Source organism: Eubalaena glacialis, chromosome 11, assembly GCF_028564815.1.
Source record: "Eubalaena glacialis isolate mEubGla1 chromosome 11, mEubGla1.1.hap2.+ XY, whole genome shotgun sequence".
In the NCBI taxonomy this organism is placed as follows: Eukaryota; Metazoa; Chordata; class Mammalia; order Artiodactyla; family Balaenidae; genus Eubalaena; species Eubalaena glacialis.
In genome coordinates this window covers 7767260-7787927 of record NC_083726.1, presented here as the reverse complement: position 1 = coordinate 7787927, position 20668 = coordinate 7767260, and the positions used below count along the sequence as shown (strand labels likewise).

The following is a 20668-nucleotide window of genomic DNA, read 5'->3' as shown; positions in this document are numbered from 1 at the left end:
GGGCCACTCCTGTTTCTCCACTTTCATGTTGGGTTTTAACTCAAGGAAAGGTTCTGGGCCAAGGTCACTGTCACCCGTGCATCGTGCATCATGCATCGCCACTAGTCTGATCTAATCCTGCTGGAATCTTGGATCATGTTACAAGGGGCTCCCCGGCTGGGAGGGTGGAGGAGGAGGGAGGGTCCTGGGCTGCAGTTCTGCTCTTGGGTGGGATTGGGGGATGTCACAGTGCCCCCCAACCTCTGGTGCCCAGGCTGGTTCCGGTGGCACCGGCCATCGTCCAGCGCCCAAAATGGCCAACCTCCCCCTGTCACAGCCAGAGCCTTCCATGCCCAACACCGCCTTGCTCATCAAGAACCCCTTGGCTGCCACCCACGAGTTCAAGCAGGCGTGCCAGCTCTGCTACCCCAAAACAGGTAAGGTCACGACTTCATACTCCACCCCTCTGCCCAGAGATGCCAGGAATCTCAGGAGTATAGAATCCCAGAATGGCAGAATCCTAGTGTACCAGTCAGAGATAAGTATGGGAAGACAGAAGCCCCTCCGGCTACTCCGAGCAGACAGGGATGTCTTGTGGGAGGCGGGGACTTTGAAAACTGCCGGAAAGCCTAGAGGAGCGGAAGCGGAGATTCCACCGGGCCTTTGGGCTACTTCTCCACAAGCTGAAGCCCAGAAGCCGGGGTCCGCCGCTCTCACACAGAGCCCAGGGGGCTGCCGGGATTGCTGGCTAGCATCACGGCCACCCCACAGCCCAGAGGCTGAGGAAGGCAGGGTCCAGCTGGCTGCTGCAAAAACACATCTGCCGAGGAAAGGCGGCCTGCACCTCTGTCCACATCCACCTCTCCGTCCACCTCTTGCTGGGTGAATTCAAACCTTGCCTAGAACCCAGGGGGCGGAGGAGTCTGGGAAAGGTACTTCCTAGGCTCCCAGCCCTCAAATCCAAGGGAGACTGTAGGAGCAATTCAAAGTAGATGTCCAGTGTTGGTAGACACTTTTCAGCACACTTAGAATTTCAGAATTCTAGACTGTAAGACTCGCAGTATTTCATTTGCCAGAATCCCGTAGTTCCGACGTTTCAGAATATTCTCTTGGCATCTCAGGGCTACAGATCTTACCAGTCTAGAGTTCTCCCTCTCAGAGGTGCTGACGTTGACAGGACCTCAGAGATCATCTAGTTGCTGTTTTCCACCCCCTCCCCCCTCCCCCTCACACGCATGTCGCCCCTGACAGAGCCGTCCTGCCAAAGCCCGCGGCCCCGTGGGGATGGGGGGCAGAGCGCCGTCTTGCTGGATGGCTATGCCCGTGAGGAAGTTTCTTCCTTGCACAGACCATGCCAGCCTCCCCGATCCGCACGCCTACTGCTCGCTGCCCCCTGTGCTGGGGAAGCAGAGCCGCTGCACACCTGGTGCTGGCCCAGCCACGTCACATGGGTCCCCACAAGGGACCTTGGTCCTCTTGGTCTCTTTGGGGAGACCCCCCCCACCCCATTGTTGGGGAGAGGAGGCCTTTGGTCAGAAGATTTGAGAGCACCAGGGAAGAGGCAAAGGAGCAGGGGAGGGAGGCTGAGTCTGGCAGCGCTTTTCCGGGGCAGGAAAAGAAAGGGACAGAGCCTGCTCTCTCCCAGGCACTGTCTTCATAATTTGTTCCAAGGAAACACTGAAGTGGTCAGACTCACTGTAGAGTCGGGGTGGTGATGGAAAGGGGGTGGGTGCTGAAAAGGGGCTCCCCTCTGCCCAAGCCCCCTGTCCCCAGGGAGCATGTGGCAGGAGCTGGCGGGAGGCCCAGGGGAAGGAGGTGGGCTTTTAGGTGGCAGGGGGGCGGCCAATCGCCATTGCTCGGGCCCATTGGCTGTCACCCTTCAGTTCTGCTTCCGGAGCCAGTCCCTGTCCTCCCTGCCCCCACAGGCCCCAGGGCGGGCGACTACACCTACCGTGAGGGCCTTGAGCACAAGTGCAAGCGGGACATCCTGCTCGGCCGCCTCCGGAGCTCCGAGGACCAGACCTGGAAGCGGATCCGGCCCCGGCCAACCAAGACCAGCTTCGTGGGCTCCTACTACCTGTGCAAAGGTGGGTGGGCTGCAGCAGGGGCAGGTGGCACGGCCCAGGCCCAGCTTCTCACGCCCGGCCACAGCTCTGCTCCTCATCACAGGCAGACAGGTAGACAGACAGGTGTGGTCCATGAAGGATGGATCCCATCTCAGATCGAGCAGCTCCTGCCCTGACCAGCTCCACAGACAGGTGGGAGCGTTTGGATGTTACCCTCAAGCTGGGGCCTCACCAGCAGCCCGTGCTCCCGGGTGGAAGGCTCGGGTGGTTCACGGAGAGCTAGTTTCTGTTACACTGCAGGGTCCCAAAGGGCTGTTGGAAGGATATGGAGAGAGAATCCATGTAAAGCACTGGGGACTGGCCCATAGTAAGGGCTTGATACATACTAGCTTTTAAAATTTAGTATGTTGTTGTCATTTTCCTCACTTCTGGCTCATGTCATTTGGTTGACATTTAGTGGACATTTGGCAGGTACCTCATTTGCTTTCTTCTACTCCCCAAGCAAGCATCTCGGTGCAGTCTGCACAGCAAGACGTGAACAGTCGTGATATTGTGAAGTGCTTTATAGTGTCGCCCTTTTGTACCCGCCATCACACATCCTCATGACAACTCTGGGTGAGGAAGGAGACTTGCGGAGTCCGCTCCAGGCTCCGCCTTTGTCCCCCGACCCAGCCCGTGGCAGTAGCGCACCCAGACTTTCTGGATCAGCTCTTTGTTCTTCCCAGGTGGATCTTAAAGACTTGTCATTTCTGAGCTCGCAGGCCTCCGCCAGCCATGCCCTGGCCAGCGTGGATGAAGTCCCAATGCTACGAGGCCTACAAGTCCCCATCTGCCCTAACCATTCCCCAGATACACTGAACCCTGACTCCTTTGCACATGCTGTGCCCTTTGAACTTGGTCATCCTCTGCTCCTCCTTCAAGCAGCACCTGGATCTTGGGAAGCCCTTCCCTGCAGGCCTCCCCGCTGGGTGCGGAGCTGGTCGCAGTGCAGAGCAGTCTGTGGGGTCACCGGGGTCCTCATGTACCTGCAAGCTTGGCAGGGGGCTGGAATGGGGCAGACTTAGAAAGAGTGTGAGGAAGGGAGAAAAAGAAAGAAGAACAGTTCCCACCCCCAGGAAATGGCGGGTCTCTGGATTATAAACCTGCTGCCTTCCCTGCTCCCTGGCCCCCAGGAGTTTTATTTATTGTTTCACTTAATCCACACAACAACCGTGTTCTCCGTTTATGGACACACAGCTAAGGCTCAGGAATAACGGGATCCCTGCCCAAGTCTGCTGGACCCCGAGGCCCATGCCTTCCTGAACCAGTGGTATTTTCCTGGTGCAGAATAATAATGATGATGATAAAACGACTTGTATATGTCTACAAAGCCCTTTTCCCACCTGTTGTCTTGCCTGACCCATACCAGGCAGCCTTGTGGGGTGGTGGAGCCGCGGCGACCGCCGTGCTTTGCACGGGAAGGTGCAGATCCGGGCCCCACACCCAAGTGTAGAACAGAGAAGGGCCTGGCCTGGGAAGCACTCTCCCCGAGCTCCGCTTCTCCACCCCTGCCAAGTCCTCCCTCCTGCTCGGCAGGCCACACCGGGGGTGCTGTGGGCTGCCGTCCCGCCTGGCGGAACGTGTGTCCTGTTGCCTCTTTGCAGACATGATTAACAAGCAGGACTGTAAGTACGGGGATAACTGCACCTTCGCCTACCATCAGGAGGAGATCGACGTGTGGACGGAGGAGCGGAAGGGCACCCTCAACCGCGACCTGCTCTTCGACCCGCTGGGGGGCGTCAAGCGCGGCAGCCTCACCATCGCCAAGCTCCTCAAGGAGCACCAGGGCATCTTCACTTTCCTCTGTGAGGTACCGGCCCCTCCACGGTCGATTCCCAGACGGGGCTGGGGAGGGGCTCCCGCGGGCTCCACTGTGGACTGTCGGCCCTGGGACCCGTGGGTTTTGGAGGCCTGACCTTAGAATCCACAGGTCCTGGGAGTTTCAGAAAGTTAGACCCATACGCTCCCATCGCGCTAGAGCCCAGATCCTATCCAGTCCCCTCATTTTTCGGAGCTGGAAACTGAGGCCAGAAAGAGAAGTAACCACATGTGCTCTTTGCTTCCTGCCATCGTAGGCCAGACTCAGGTGCTCTAGGAACTCATCCCGATCCGCCCCCCATGCCTCCTCGTCCAGCTGTGCTGGCTTCAATGCCCGCTGCACCTTCCTGCCCACTTCCCTGCCTGTGTCCAGGCTGTGCCCTCTCCCTGGGGTGCCCTCCCTGTGTTTCTGCGTCGTGGACCCTCTGAGGCTCAGCTCTGATCCCAGCAGCTCCACCAAGCTGTTCCTTTCCTCCCCAAAGCTGTCACGGAAGACGCTGCTGGCCCCCTGCCTCCCCCCCAAGGCGTAGTATGATGAGGGCAGGGACGGTGTCGGGTCCATCTCCGTGAAGTGAGGGTGCTGGGTCCAGGTTGCTGTCAGGGTTCGGTGCTGCTCGGCCAGCCCCCATCCATCACACAGCCAGCCGTTCCCTCTGACTCTTAGAGCAGGTGGGCTGCCCTCTCCCTTCAGGGGATCACAGCCCACAGCCTGGTGGCTGCATATACTTTACAAAGGACCTGCAGTTCTATTAGATCCTTTTCCAGCTTCACAGTGAAGCTGTGGGACAGAGCAGGTGTGGTTTTCCCCAGGTTACAGTTGAGGAAACTGAGGCTCAGAGATATGGAGTAACCCCTGCCCCAGGTGTTTGGAGTGGTAGGATCAGAGAGGTGGGGGCCACAGACCCTGGGATTCCCTTCCTCACTCCCCTGACTCAGGGCAGGGCTTGCAGGGACCTAGTCTGCCCCTCCGGGGTGGGCATGCTGGATCCCAGCCCACCCCCTCCCTGGGCAGATCTGCTTTGACAGTAAACCCCGGATCATCAGCAAAGGCACCAAGGACTCTCCGTCTGTCTGCTCCAACCTGGCTGCCAAGCATAGCTTCTATAACAACAAGTGAGTTGGACCCACAGCCGGACCCATGGCCAGGCCTGGGGTGGGGCGGGTGGAGAGTCCCCCTGGGGCAGCTTGGATGCCTGGGGAGCAGAGGGTGAGCCTAGGATGTCAAGGCAGGGGGGAGGATTTGGGACTCAGATCCAGCATCCACCTGGAAAGGACAGAACCACATTTATTGAGCATCTTCTATATTTCAAGCATTCTCTTGGGTATTTTAATGATCTCGGCAGTCCCGTGGGGAGGAGTGTCTCTGATGAACAGATGAGAAAGCTGAGGCTTGGAAGCAGCTTACTCAGCCGGCAGGTGGGGGCCACATCCCTGACTCCCATACAGCACCCTCCACTGTCCTGACATGGGCGTCGGACAGGGAGTGGGAGGGGCTGGGTGGGCTCCGGCACCCACCTGCGCTCCCTCTGACTCCTCTTGGCTGTGCCCCAGCATGGCTGATGGAGCCCAGGCCCTGGGGTCAGACAGAGTTGGGTCCAAATCCCAGCTTGGACAATGGTCTGTTTTATGTCCTCTGGCCACTGTGACCCTTGGTTTCCTCATCTGTAAAGTGAATGATGATCCCAGTCTCCTAGGGTTGCTATGAAGGTAATTAAAATTCCCAGCCCAGAGGAGATACTCGATTATTACTCCTCCGGGTGCAGGACCAGCTCTGGAGCATCGAGCTGGGGAACCTGAGAGAGATGCCCCCTTCTCCCAGCCTCGCAGCAGGTGGGGTCTGGTGCCCTCCTCTTGCTGGCAGCTGCGTCTTTGAGCTGTCCCCAGGTCGAGGCCAGGAGAGGGGCACACAGCTGAGGCCCAAACCAGAACTGCCTGAGCGTAGGACCCCCACCTCTTCCCTCCTGTGCCAGCAGTTAGTAGGCGGGAGGCACCCAGGGAGGAGCCCCTCCCTTGGGTGAACGGCACTGACCTGGGGAGGGGGCCCCGACCGGGAATGGGCGGGATGCGGACTGCATCGTGCGCCCCCCATCCCGCCCGCCAGGTGCCTGGTGCACATCGTCCGCTCCACCTCCCTCAAGTACTCCAAGGTCCGCCAGTTCCAGGAGCACTTCCAGTTCGACGTGTGCCGCCACGAGGTGCGCTACGGCTGCCTGCGGGAGGACAGCTGCCACTTCGCCCACAGCTTCATAGAGCTCAAAGTCTGGCTGCTGCAGCAGTACTCAGGTGAGGGTGAGGGGCTGCACAGTTCAGAGGAGGGCGGTGCCAGGCTGTGGGGCTGCAGAGGAGCCAGTGCTTCCTGGACGTCACAGGACGCGCAGGCTCTGCATCAGGGAGCTTGCAGGCCCACAAGACCCTGGGTTTCTCCCTGTGTGGCACTGCCAGGGGGACATGCGGGGAGAAGGGCAGGGAGGCAGAGCCCCGCGGGCCACCTGGGGGGTCTGGTCATCAGCGGCCCCTCACTAAGCCTCCACTGGTCCTCTGTGAGGGGGTGATGTCAGCTCGGCCTCAGGGATGAGGAGGTGGAAAGCCGCTCGCTTTCTCGCTCACCAAATGGGACCCCTTGAGCACCTGCGCTGTCAGGGGCTTGAGCAAGAACGAGTCGGGGCCCTGGTGTGTGTACGCGAGGGCAAGGCAGACAGTCTGACGGGGAGGTAATAGGCCCTACGTCCATGTGCTCCGGGGTGCACACTGTCCCCCACCGCCTGTCATCGTCTGCTTAGCAGCACTGTTGTTGTGTGTGTGGGACACAAAATAATGGCGCGTCTAACAATCATTGTCTTCTTCGAGCTGATGAAATAGGGTGATAGAATTTCAGATGTGCGTCAGTTCTGTGAGGAAAGTAAAGCAAGCAATAGCGTGGAGAGGGACTCGGGGTGGGGGCATTTGGGATAAGATAGTCTGGGAAGGCCTCTCAGAGGAGGTGACATTTGAGCAAGGAAGGGCAGGGAGAGCATTCCAGGCAGAGGGAACAGCAAGGCTGGAGGCCCTGAGGCAGGAGTAAGCTTGGTACAGAAGGAAGGATGTCTGTGAGGGCAGAGCAGCTTAGCACTGGGGTGGGGGTGGGGGGGCGTGTCAGAGATGAGGCCTAAGAGGTTGGCAGGGACCCGAGCGTGAAAAAACCTCTAGATGGTAAATAGAAATAGTTGGGATTGTTCTAAATACGATGTGCAGGGTTTGGGGGTAGGGGGTTGAGTAGGTGGAGTTGTATGACCTGATGAGTGTTTTTAAGAAGTTGCTCTGGCTGCTGCGTGGGGAACTGAGGGGCCAAGGGCAGATGGAGGGAGACCTGGGAGGGTGTGGCTCAAGCCAGGGTGGCAGCAGGTGGAAGTGGTAGAAGTGATGAGATTCTGGGTGTGTTTTGATGGTGGAGCCAACAGGAGCTGATGGACCAGGTAGGAAGTATGAGACGAAGGACGGCATCAGGTCGACCCCAGTGGGGTTGCCGTGTCCTGAGAGGGGGAGGCTGCAGGAGGAGCAGGTTGGGGGGATCACATCAGGGCTCGTGTGGGACGTGGGGAGTCTGAGCTGCCTGTTGGACTTCAAGTGGAGAGGTTGAGCAGGCAGTAGCCACGTGTGGGGGTCTGCAAGGTCATGGGAGAGCCCTGGGCTAGAGGTACATCTATCAGCAAGAAGATGGATGTAAGCACATGCCTGGCCCAGAGTAAGCCCCTGATGGCGGGTGGCCATGGGGGAGCAGTAACCATAGGACCAGGTCGAAAACTAAATCAGCTCTGGAAAAGGGGCTAGAAGGCCATAAGGGGTTGGGAGGAGGGTGGGCCTCATGGAAGAGGCTGTGAGCTGCCCCTCGGAGGTGGGCTCAGTGTCCACAGTCAGATTGGGAGGGTCTGGGCCACAAGGTTTGGGTATTTGCCCTTTGCCGACTGGCAGTGAAGGGCCCTGGCCCCTCGGTGATCTGGGGAGCCGGGCTGGGCCAGGCACAGAGCCTTAAGAACCAGCACGCTAGAGGCTGCCAAGCAGGGGTCAGGCTTGAGGCCCCACTGAGGGAGGCGGAGGCCAAGGGAGGGTGCTGAGCAGCTGGGCCGAGGGCCAGGGCCACTGGCATGGGTGCGGAGAGGCCCCTGCCGTGCTGCGGAGCCCACATCTTGGTCCTGCATTTTATTCTCTGTGCGAGCCTGGAGCAGGCCTCTGTTCCCAACTGCAGATGAACCAACAGGCCCAGACAGGATGAGTGGTCTCCCTGTTCCCCTCGTCATTCCGCGGCCTAACTGGGGAGTGGGGCTCCTCCCTGGGCCTGGGGTGGCACCAGCACCTTGCAGACCCCCTGCCTTTCTCCTCACTGAGCTCCAGGGACGCTGTGTCTGCTCCCCCCTCGCCAGGCATGACCCACGAAGACATCGTCCAGGAATCCAAGAAATACTGGCAACAGATGGAGGCGCACGCAGGGAAGGCCAGCAGCAGCTTGGTAAGAGCCCGGGCTGGCCTTGGGGGTGAGGTCAGCCCCCACGAGGGCCATCCCCCATCCCTTTACCTGGACATAATTTATTTACCAGAAAATTGTAAGAAGAGTATGAAGAATTTGTGTATACCTTTTTCTGGATTCCCCAGATGTTAACATTTTACTACTTTCCACACTCACTTTGTCCTGTGTGTATGGGTGTGTACATATACACATACACATTTATTTACAGAAATAAACACTTTTCTGAACCATTAGGGAGTAAGTTGTAGACATGATGCCCCATTACCCCTAAATACTTAAGTGTAAAAGTAAGGACTTCCCTGACCGTCCAGTGGTTAAGACGCCACACTTCCAACGCAGGGTGCACAGGTTCGATCCCTGGTCGGGGAACAAAGATCCCACATGCCACGTGGCCAAAAAATAAATAAATAAGTAAGTAAATATAAGGACACTTTCTTACATAATAACCACAGTACAGTTATCAACATCACAAAATTCACATTGGTGTACTTATCCAAATTGTGGTGTACTATTATTCAGATTTTGTGAATCCTCCCCAAATCCCAGCAACACACTGCATTCATTGGTAGTGTCTTTAATCGCCTTTAATCTAGAGCAGTTCCTCAGTCTTTCTTTGTCTTTCGTGACATTGGCATTTTTGAAGAGGCAGTTGTTTTGTAAAAGGCCCGTCCCTTTGGGATCGTCTGATCGGGCAGGCACATCATCTCCATCTGTCCCTTCACCAGCGATACCTTGGTAACTTGATTAAAGGTGCCTCCACAGTAAAGCTTTCTCTACTATGAAGTTACACTTTCCTCCTTTGTAATTAATGAATATCTTCCAGGGAGGTCCTTTGAGACCATGTAAATGTCCTGGTATTCCTCAACCTTTTCCCCCACTGCTTGTATCACCTCCCACCCCTCTGGATCCTCACCCTGGTCCTGAGGACGTGAGCTGGGGCGCAGTAGCGTTTGCAGGCAGGGAGACTGAGGCTCAGAACACGCTAGAGACCTGCCCGGGGCGCACGGAGCGGAGTGGGTCCCGGGTTCTCTGACAGCTTGTCTAGAGCTCGCTCAGCTCCCTCCCCACCTGCACTATCCCCATCACCCTAGGGCTCCTCATATACAATGGGTATCATAGTCCTGCCTGCCACCTCCTGGGGCGGGTGTGAGGCTCACGGGAGCTGGCTACAGCTAGCCGAGTCCCTGCTCTGCCCGGGGCCCCCGTCGCCCCTGAGCCTCACACCCGCCCCAGGAGGTAGGGATCATTGTAACTTTAGGTGACAGTGGGAATGGAAGGGTGGTCTCAGGGCCCAGGAGACAGTGAACGTGAGGTGAGGCCTCGCCATCCACACACGAGGGATGACTCCCTCGCCATGCCGGGCCCACGCACTGGTCACCTTGGGAGAAGCCTGGGCCTCTGGCCCCTCCTGAGGCCTGCCTGGGCGTGGCAGTGAGCCAGGGCGCGGCGCAGGCCGGCCAGTGGGGTAGGCCTGGGCCAGGCTGGCTGACAGGGCTGCCCGGCCCCCTTGGCCTTCCCTCTGTCTCCCCACCCCCTCGTTCCTGGTCCTTTTTCTTCCTCTCCCCTCTTCCTAGTTGCCCCTGTCCTCTGCCCCTCTCCTGTTCAGTCCTCTTCGCCAACCGCCACATGGTTTATTTTTGCTCCTGGCCAGGAGCCTGGCTGGGAAGCAGTGCGGGGCTCAGGCTGGACCTGCAGCGTCATCTGCTAGAGAGAGAACACTGAGTCTTCACCACCTCCTATCCCCCTGACCCCCCTGCATCCTGCCCACCCAAGATGCCACTCTCGGGCCTGGCTCAGGAATGGGGCTTCTGTGCCGGACCTGGCTGTGGCCCGGGCATGAGGCATCTTGCTTGCTTGCCATCAGAGGGTGGGGCCAGTGGCAGTGTGAGGCCAAGGACAGGATGCCAGGGTAGAAGCCGCTCGTGCCTGGTGCCCATGGTGCAGCTGTGCCATCCTACAGAAAAGCATGATCCCCTGCCTCTCACCAGGTCCCTATCCTCGGGCCACTTACCCGTGGCGGGGTTAGTAACCTCTCTGAGCCTCTGCTTCTGCTGAGTCAAATGGGAATGACCCCTACCCCCCAGGGCTGTCGAGTCTGTGCAGTTGTGAAAAGGAAGCTCAGTGGACCGGCATGGCTATTCCCTAGAGCAGTGGCTAAGCCACAGCACCCCCCCGGACCCCACTTACCTAACCCGTGAAATGGGCCTTCTCACGCTTCTGTGAGAATCAGTGGAACATCTAGAAATCGATAGTGACACGGATAAACCTCCTGTCTGCTTTAGCCAGACCGTGTCCCAGTTACAGAGGCAGGATTTTACTTTGTTGTCGGGATGTGTATTATCCTGGGGCCGAGCCAGGCTGCAAGTTTCCCAGCCAGGGGTCAATCAGCACCCAACAAAGTGAGAGCCCCCTGCTGCTCAGGGGAGGCCCTGGGCTAGGCAGTGCCGAGGACACAGGGTACTCCTGTGTCAGAGGAGGAAGAGCAGAGGGATGACTCCACATCTGAGGGAGGCTCTAGCTAACAGGAGGGACAGCAGGGTGGCCAGTACAGCTGGGCGAGGGGGTTGCAGGTGGCAGGAGACAAGGCTGGGTGGGCACTTCTTCTGCCTCTCACCCCCCCACCCTTTCCCAGGCAGGGGTGCAGAAGAGCAGGCCCTCCTACCTGCAAAGGAAGGGCTGAGGCAGAGGACGGGGAATGAACATGGTGGGGTCTTTGAGAGTCCAGGGCTGCCCAGAAGTCTGTCACACCACCTGAGGCAGCCTCCTCCATCCCCACCCTCTGCAGGTGCATCCCACCTTCTAGGCCCTGCTCTCCACCAGGCCTGGCCCTCATAACTAGATGAGTCAGTTAACATGAGGTAATTCAGGTACTATGGGAGCCCATAGGATGGGCAGCTGCCACTTAGGAGAGCTTCAGGGAAAGCTTCCTGAAGGAGGTGGTGCTTGAGCTGGGTTTTGAAAGTTTTCAGAACAAGCCTGATGACGAATGGAGAAGGGCATTCCAGGCAGAGGGAACCGCATGTGCAAAAGCAGGGAGATGTGAGGTCGAATGCTGTGCCCAGGGACACGCCAGCAGCTCCACCAAGCAGGCCCGTGGGGAATAGCCAGTTAAGGCAGAGAGCACTCCATCAGGAGTCCAAGGCCTGGCTCCCACCCTGAGAGGCCATGGGCCTGGAGTTAGGGGGTCACTTCCCACTACCAAGTGGTAATGGACCAGCCCACAAGGCTCCAGGTGGCCCTAATGCTCCTGGAGGCCACCTGTATATCAGACCCCGGGGCCTCAGCCTGGTGCCTGCGGCTTCAGCAGCCCTTCTCCTCCGCAGGGTGCCCCGCGGACCCATGGGCCTAGCACCTTTGACCTGCAGATGAAGTTTGTGTGTGGCCAGTGCTGGAGGAACGGGCAGGTGGTAGAGCCTGACAAGGACCTCAAGTACTGCAGCGCCAAGGCCCGGCACTGGTGAGCCGGGTGCCGGGCGGGGGCACGGGCAGGGTGGGGACCACCTAAGCACCGCAGGCGAGGAAGCCGGGCTCTCTGTGGAGGTCACACAGCCTGCTCTATCCTGCAGCTGGACCAAGGAGCGGCGGGTCCTCCTGGTGATGTCCAAGGCCAAGAGGAAGTGGGTGTCGGTGAGGCCACTGCCGTCCATTCGCAACTTCCCACAGCAATACGATGTGAGCGCCAGGGTGGGGTGCAGGGTGGCAGTGGGACCTCGCGTATGGGGCCGTGGGGCCCCAGGAGGGCTTGCCCGCTGGCGGGGCAGTGACACAGTCCAGCGGGACTCAGCAGGGTCTCGCCATGCCTGCCCTGCAGCTCTGCATCCATGCGCAGAACGGCCGCAAATGCCAGTACGTGGGGAACTGCTCCTTCGCGCACAGCCCGGAGGAGAGGGACATGTGGACGTTCATGAAGGAGAACAAGAGTGAGTGGGCAGGCGGGGCTGACCCGGGCACCCCCCCTCGTCGGCAGGCCCAAGTGCACCTGCTGAACCTCGCGTGGCCGCCCGGGCCCCACTCCGGCTGCACCGGGCTGAGCCCTCTCTGGGTCTCCAGTTGACCGGGCAGCCCAGCAGCAGGGGTCCCGTAGGGGTCGTGGGACAGAGTAGAGGGAGAATCCCCTCTCACCAGGCCCTCCATCCCCTATTGCCCACCAGTCCTGGACATGCAGCAGACCTATGACATGTGGCTGAAGAAGCACAACCCAGGGAAGCCGGGGGAAGGGACGCCCATCAGTTCTCGGGAGGGGGAGAAGCAGATCCAGATGCCCACGGACTACGCCGACATCATGGTAACACCCCATCCCCTGCGGACCCTGGTCCGAGCCTGGCCCGGAGGGGCTGTGCGGAGGGGCTCAGCCTCCCTGGGGGAAGTGGTCCCAGCAGGGGTGTGAGGAGCGGGCGCCCATGGTGGCTGTGTCCCCAGATGGGTTACCACTGCTGGCTCTGCGGCAAGAACAGCAACAGCAAGAAGCAGTGGCAGCAGCACATCCAGTCGGACAAGCACAAGGAGAAGGTCTTCACGTCTGACAGCGACGCTAGCGGCTGGGCCTACCGCTTCCCCATGGGCGAGTTCCGGCTCTGCGAAAGGTGCCCCCGGGAGGGCAGGGCCGGGCGGGCTGCGGGGTGGCCTGAAAAGGTGGAGGCCACGGCCAGCTCTGGCTCCACTTGGCCTGGAGGTGGCATAAGGTGGGGTGGGGATGTCCAGAAAGACAGCTGCTCCTGGGTGTGAGGACCCAGGAGCGGGGCGGGGTGGCGTTGGAGGTGGGGACCCGTCCTCTGCAGCCCTGTGTCAGATCCTCGCGAAGGCCAGGCCATGCCCGCTTTCCCCAGGGCTGATGCTGCATGGGGAGAGGCTTGTCGGGGGAGGCAGAGTGGCCGGCCCCAGGTCCGGCAGCCCGTGGAGGAAAGGGCACAGGGCTCAGGCAGTGAGCCTCCTGCCGCCCACAGGCTCCAGAAGGGCAAGGCCTGCCCGGACGGGGACAAGTGCCGCTGCGCTCACGGGCAGGAGGAGCTCAACGAGTGGCTGGACCGGCGAGAGGTGCTGAAGCAGAAGCTGGCCAAGGCCCGCAAGGACATGCTTCTGTGCCCACGGGATGACGACTTTGGCAAATACAACTTCCTGCTGCAAGAGGACGGGAATGCCACTGGTGCCGCCCCAGAAGCCCCTGCTGCTGCCACCGTCACTGGGGAGTAGGCCAGCTCCTGGCCGTGGGTGAAGTCCTAGGATCGGGGGCAGGGGTGGGCACGGAGCGCCTGACGGGAGGGCCGGGGCAGGCCAGGGCCGGGGCTGGGGCCCCCGGCCATCCTCTCTGCCCCCACTGCCCCAGTGCATACCCAGGTGCACGAGCTGCAGCCCCACTCGGTCCCAGGGTCCTCATCCGGCTGAAGCCCTGGGCAGGTCCTCCCCTCCCCCACCCCGGCTCTCCTGGTTGTGGAGGGAGGGGCCTGGTTGACCCCTCCAGCTTCAGCCTACAGCTTTAACTTCCGTCTACTCCTAAAGGGGGCCCAACGCTCAGGGCTGGGGAGCCTGGGGTCCCCACTTGAATCTGCAGCAGAAGGGTCCTTCCCCCTGTCCCACCCTCACCCCCCCCACCTCCCCTGGGGGCAGATCAGGATAGAACAGAGGGCAGGAGGCCCCACCCAGCTTTAAAATGCAGCCCCAGGATGGACTGGGGATACTGTACAAGTCACTTACCCTCTGGGGCCTCAGTTTCCCCTCTGGTTGGAAGAGTGGGAGGGGCTGGGCTACATGATCTCTGGAGCCTGACCAAGGAGCGTGGCTGTCTGGTGAGGCCACCAGCCCAGCCCCTCTCCTTTGTGGGCCGCTGAATGTAGATTGTAGGTCGTCAGAGGCTTCAGAGATGACCCAGCCCAGACCCCCATTTTGCAGATAGAAAAACAGGCCTAGAAAGAAGGAGTGCTCTGCCTGGCATCTCCACCCACAGCACGGTAGAGCTGGAATGCAAACTGTGGTCACAAGACTCGGCCAGTTATCAGCTGGAGCCTCCAGGCTCTTGGCAGGGATGTGACAGTCTCTGAATCAGCTGGGATTCCGGCAGCACCGCCCAGGGGTTGGTCGTGTCAGCGCCCTGTAGGGGGACAGTCCCCTCTGAGGATGGTCGTAAGGAGTGTAGCAGCAAAGGTCACTTCCCCATGGCTGCTCCAGGAGAGGTGGTACCTGGCAGGGCACCCGTGGGCTCAGGTTCTGCACAAGGAACTGGGGGGGATTGGGAGGGTGGGCGGTCAGGGGACATGGAGAGAAGGGAGACTTGACCGTGGGCACCATGGGCTACTCCAGGATTGGACACAGCCCCTCTTTCTTGGGGACTCAGAAGAGTCCTTTCCCTTTCTCCCCTAGACCCAGACATACAATTAGGACCATCCATCCCAGCCTCTCCCTGATCCCGACCCTGCCAGCTGCCTGGGACCCCAGTTGACCCCCAACCCCTGCCCCCCCCAAGCCCTCTCCCATCCCTCTCATCTGACGTGTCTGCGTGCACCCCCTCCTCTCCATTCCACCCCTTGTGGGCAGACCCAGCCTCCCCTGGTTCCCTAGACATTCCAGAACGCCCCACACCATTGGCACAAGGGGTGGGGCCCCCCGGAAGGAGCCGGGGACCGAGGCTGGAGTTGGTGGGAGGGTGAGACAGAGAGAATGGAATACCCTTTATTTCCCCTCAAACAAGCATTTCGAGTGTGCGTTGAGATGATGGCGGGCACCCTGGGCCGCAGGGAACCCTGTTCTCGCTGCCACTGCCCAGCCTTTTCCTGATAATTGTGGCATGCATCCTTTCCTCTCCCTGCCCCTTCCCCCAGCAGGCCAGCACTGTGGAGTTTGGGTGCTGGTGGCGTGGCTGGAGGGGAGGAGAGACCCAAGGTGGGGCCTGTGGCCGTGAATGTTGATGACACTTGTTTTCCCTGATCCGTGCTGTTGCAGTCTGTCGTCACCAGCCTTGTTTTTAGTGTGTATATATGTCGCCCCCGTGATGCATATATACACAGGTATTAAATATATCGCTCTATATAATATTACATATGTGTGTGGTATCCAAGGAATCACTTCTAATGAGGGCTAAAGATAAAGAATTTGGCTGGAAAATGCAGCCATCCTGGCATAATGAAGAGGGACTTTCAGGGTCATCATGCCATTTGCAAGGACTGAGGGACTGGAGCGAGGGGTCAGAGGTGATTTGGGCAGCAGGGGCAGAAGCGGCCCCTGCCTGGGCCCAGCTCCGCCTGATGGCGTCCAGACCACCCCAGCCTAGTGGGGAGAGAGCACGAGTGCTCGGGGAAAGAAGAGGATTGGTGTTTGTCTCCCACCCAAAAGAATAGGATTAGAATCCAGATTTTTCTTCTCCATCCTGTTATCCCTGCAGGGGCCTTGGGATGTGGTGCTCCCTGGCTTGGCCAGAGCTGGATCCCCGCAGGGTTGGAAGAAAGCGAGGGGCAGGCGGGGAGTAGGAGGTGGAGGTGTGGCACAGTACACTTTGAATGATGAGTGTGATTATTTCAGTTGTGACTCTGAGAGGCTCAGAGAGTTGGATTGGGCCTGTGCCCCCCGCCGGCAGGCAGGGACAAGACATCACGGCAAACATGGTGAAGGGGGGACAGGCACCCTTGATGTGAGTGTCCCTTTGGGATGGGGCAAAGAGGGATGCTGCGTTTCTCAGCTGGGCAGTGATAAATTTAATGGTCCTTTAAAAATGTCTGTGTATTAAAAAATTTAAGAATACCACACTTTAATATTAAATATTCATAAGGTCTAGTATCTTGATAATAATGTAGATGTTTTAATAACAATTTTTGTCCTTCTTAAAATAAAATGAAAGAAACTTGCTTCTTTTAGCCTTTGTTCTAGAAAATAAACGTGTGCACTTTGACCTCTGTCCCTGAGGTGTTGCTCCTGTTCCCCGCTTCCTGGCACTTGTGCCCGGGGACCTGGGCCTCTCTTTACTCATGGGGCAGCGCTGGCTGGCGCAGGGCATGCCCCAAGGCAGACATTCGGAGGGGTGAGGGGCAGAAGGTCTGTGTCCTTGTGTAAACAGGGCAGCCCAGCTGGCCCCGGCTCACGCAGTGCCTCACTGGCAGGGACAAGCTGTGCTCTGCACAGGTGGCCCCGGTGGTCAGGGGGCTCATGGCCTTCTGTGTGGGGCTTTCCACCTGTACCCACACTTCCCTGCTTTTACTATGTGCACTGTCCTGGGTTCCAGAGGGCTGTCTCTGTGCCCTTTCTGGGTATGGCTTTTCCAGAAAGGTAGGGGGCTATGACATGCTTTGGAATGTGGTCCCAACTGCAACCTGGACTCCTCTGGGCCTGAGGGAGATCCAAGTCACATGGGCCCAGCTTCCTCCTCCTTAAAAGAGAGCATATTAGATCAGGGATTTTCAATCAGGGACACTTGTATCTGCTAGAGACACTTTTTTTTTTTTTTTGGCCGCATGACATGCGGGATCTTAGTTCCCTAACGAAGGATCGAACCCGCGCCCCCTGTTGTGGAAGCCCAGAGTCTTAACCACTGGACCACCAGGGAAGTCCCTGGAGGCACCTTTTCAAATCTCTTGGATTGTGTGTGGTTACAGTGATGGAGGGGGTCCTGATGGGAGGGGCTGCACACCTTTAAGAGTAAGCTCTCGCCAGACAACTTCAAACTACAGTATGCAGTGACCCCAGGAACAGAGGTCCAAGGCCTGTGAATTCTCTCAGGACAAGGGAATCATTTGGGCCGGCTACGCAGTAGGGGCTCAAATACTTGATAAATGACCAGATGAGTAACAGGAGCAGCCGACTTGATTGAGCACCTTCTGCGCGCCAGGCATGATGGATGCAGCAGGTCTGTCTCCATAGCAACCTGTACATTTGATGTCCACATCTTGGCCCACAGAGGTTCAGTGAAGGTTCCAAGGACCCTCAGAAAGGAGACAAAAAAAGATCAAGAACCACTGGGAACTGGATGATCGGCAAGGTCCCTTCAGCGCTGACATTCCAGGGTTCTCAGCAACCCTGGCTGCACTGTGAAAAACCAGAGGGGCATGGCAAGGCCCAGCTCCCAGAAGAAAATGCAGACCCATCGTCAGGCTGAAGAGATTGTAAACCTGCATCAGGACCTCCCTTAAACTTAGAAAATCAAAGAAAAAGATAAGCAGTACTTCAGTGAACCTAGTGGACTAAATTCTTAAATTCTCATAAATTCCCCTAAATTCTCTTCTGGTTCTCTTTTAGCTCAGGTTGGTAAGCACTAACTGAGCACTTGCCCCATCTCAGATCCTAGAGATACAAGATTACAGACAAAACGCAGCCTTCCTTGAATCCAGTCTGCCAGGGGAGATGGCTCTGCATGGAAGGGTGTAGGATGATGTGACAGGCACAGTGGTGGGAGATGCCAGGTGCCACGGAAGGCAGCTCATCCAAGCTGGGGAGCTGGGGAGGGCTTCCTGGAGGAGGTGAACCTGGATTTGAGCCTTAAAAAGATTGCTGGATCATTGTAATCGACATGTACTTACTGTTCTGCACCTTTCCTTTTCTCTCAAGTGTATTTCACACGTGCATCTCCACACCCCGATGTATCCTAGATATTTACGGTCGATGGCTTCATTCATCAAGGTGCCAGGTTGGCTTGAGCAGCCCGCAGTTATTGAATGTAGGCCCGTTTCTGGTCTTTGGTACCGTGATTAGGGGCTGCCATGAGCACCACCACTCCCGTGGTGCCGCAGCTCCTCCTCCCTGCCTCCGAGGAAGCTGCTTCTGACAGGTGGGGTGACAGGCAGAGGTGGAGATGGGGGCAGCTCTGCATCTCTCTAGAGAAAGCCCCAGAGGCCTCTGCCGGAAACTGCATCCGCATATAGCCCCCACCAGGGGAGCCATCTACAGCAGACATTAGACCTCTGAGGCAGGAAACCCAAGGAGTACAGGCAATCCCAACATGCCTGCCATGCGGGACCCTCCGGATGTCTCCAGGCTTGTTTGTGGCCGCCCCTCACCCTCTCTCTGCCTTCCCCAGCCACTTGACCCAGCATCCTGCTGTTGCGGCCCCTGTGTGAACCATAGGTGATGCTGCCAGCTGGACACCCTGGCTGCAGAGTGGAGGGTGCCACGAGGACTGACTTTCAGTGGCATGAAAATTCCCTAAGGCGAGGGACTTGCCTGGCCAGGTCTGTTTTTTAGCTTTGAATTCCTTACAAGGTCGAGGCTGGTGCCAGGTATGCAGTGAGCTATCAGTCACAGTCTTAGAGCCTTCGTACATTCATACATTGGAAGGGGTCTGACAGGAACAAATCTCCGAGAATGAAATGTCATGCGGCAGGTGGGTGTTATTTGAGACACGTTGGGGACCTCCTGTTGCCTCTGAAATCATGCTCTGTGGGCGCCTGCCCACTCCACCTTTGGGGTAAGCCAGTCTCGAACGCAAAAGTGTTTTGGGGCCAAGGAATGGTTAATGCACCGGCCCAGCCTCAGCCCCAGCCTGCGAGCCACAGGTCAACTTAAGACAGCCTGCACGCCAGGTCCTCTGCACCCTTCGCCGTCCCCCACTGCCAGCGCCCCCGGTTTCACAGAGGCAAAGGGCACTGGAAGGATAAGTAAGAAATTAAATCTGTTATGAGGAAGGGGAACGGGGAGGAGGGACACGGATAGAAATGACATTTCTAAAGTATACCTTTATCAGGGACTTCCCTGGTGGCGCAGTGGTTAGGAATCCGCCTGCCAATGCAGGGGACAGGGGTTCGAGCCCTGGTCCGGGAAGATCCCACATGCCGCGGAGCAACTAAGCCCGTGTGCCACAACTACTGAGCCTGTGCGCTAGAGCCTGCGCGCTAGAGCCCGCGAACCACAGCTACTGAGCCCTCGTGCCGCAACTACTGAAGCCCCCGCGCCTAGAGCCTGTGCTCCGCAACAAGAGAAGCCACCGCAATGAGAAGCCCATGCACCACAATGAAGAGTAGCCCCCACTCGCTGCAACTAGAGAAAGCCTGCAAGCAGCAACAGAAAAAAAACCCAATGCAGCCAAAAATAAATAAAAAGTATACCTTTATCAAAAGTTTTGAGCTTTGAGCCATATACTGTTTTTTGTATTCAAAACTTGAAATTAATTTTTAATTAATTTGGGAAAAGAACATGGTTTGGGGAGGACTATTAGGGTGGAAAAGAGGGTAATTGGAGGATAAGCTGGGGCTGTTGGGAAGAGGAGAGGCTAGAAGGCGTCCTGTAGTATTTGCTGTTCGTGCAAAATGGAATTTTAGAAAGCAGGGAAAGACTACATAGAAATCAGCTATGGTGTAGGGAACCAAATGCTTACTGCATCCAACCTGGAGCGTCAGAGACAGAACCAGAGCTGAAAGGAACCTTGGAGGTCACAACATTCAGTGGTTTTGGAACTGAGACCCAGAAGAGCAGCGCAGCTTGTTCTAGATGCCACATCAGTGCGTGGAGAGGTGGAGCCAATGCCCCCTCCCCCAGCCCACCCCCAGCCCCAGCCGGCCAAGGCAGGTGTTGGTCTTTGTGGAGGGCGACATACAGAACTTTGGCTTCAACCACACGTTCAAGTAAGTGGCCTGCGGACCTCAGAGGCCAGTGTCCTGGTGAGAGGGCCAGGGAGCTGTAGTTTGACTACAGCAAACAGCCAATTGCCGCCAAGTTCCCCAGGCTGGGACACAGGCTGGGAAGCAGGACATCGTCCAGGACGAGCCTGAGCCCGGTTGACAGAGCTGCCCCCCTTCAGTGGTGCCTGCTCTGCCTGCCCTCCAGCACCTGTCCGCTAGGCACCTGCCCCTTCTCCCCATCCCCAAAGACCAAAGGAACCCCAGGCTGCAGGTTTGTCACTCCCCTTAGAAGAGCAGGCTTCAGGCTCTGCCGATGGTGTAAAGCCCCAATTATGCATGCCACATGCACACCGTATGCCTGGGAGGGCACGTGTGCATTCATAGCATATGGACCAGCATCAAAACATGCCAACAACCCCTCGAGACGCACAAGCCCACAGGTAGGTGCGTGACGCCCACTCATGTGCCTGTGCGTGCCAACACAGTACAGCCTTGTGCTGAGCTGCCTGCTGCCGGGGTCTCGGGGCCCAGCCCAGGCTGGTTTCCTCGGCAGGCCCTGCTCTCCGCGGGGCCCAGCCTCCAGGGCTCCTCTGCCCAGTGGGCCGGAGTGTGTAGTGCATGCTCACTGTGGGCGGGGAGCCAGCTCACAGTTCTCACCTGGCAGGCCCGGTTCTGGCTCCCAGGCTGGGGGAGAACTTCCCTTTGCAAAGTTAGATAACACCAGGCTCTCTGTC

The 20668-nt window shown here is 58.1% G+C and overlaps 1 protein-coding gene across 1 annotated transcript in view; it reads left to right on the top strand.

Moving 5' to 3' along the window:
* The window catches only part of ZC3H7B (zinc finger CCCH-type containing 7B), a 53742-nt gene extending 37507 nt beyond the window's left edge, over positions 1–16235 (top strand). Inside the window, exons 12-23 of the mRNA XM_061206404.1 lie at positions 317–416; positions 1905–2066; positions 3689–3894; positions 4915–5015; positions 6004–6185; positions 8300–8385; positions 11727–11860; positions 11970–12075; positions 12215–12323; positions 12555–12688; positions 12823–12986; positions 13347–16235. Of these exons, the coding sequence (XP_061062387.1) occupies positions 317–416; positions 1905–2066; positions 3689–3894; positions 4915–5015; positions 6004–6185; positions 8300–8385; positions 11727–11860; positions 11970–12075; positions 12215–12323; positions 12555–12688; positions 12823–12986; positions 13347–13593 (1731 nt within the window). The 3' untranslated portion in view covers positions 13594–16235. The remainder of the gene's footprint in view (positions 1–316; positions 417–1904; positions 2067–3688; positions 3895–4914; positions 5016–6003; positions 6186–8299; positions 8386–11726; positions 11861–11969; positions 12076–12214; positions 12324–12554; positions 12689–12822; positions 12987–13346) is intronic.
* The last annotated feature ends 4433 nt before the right edge of the window (positions 16236–20668 follow it).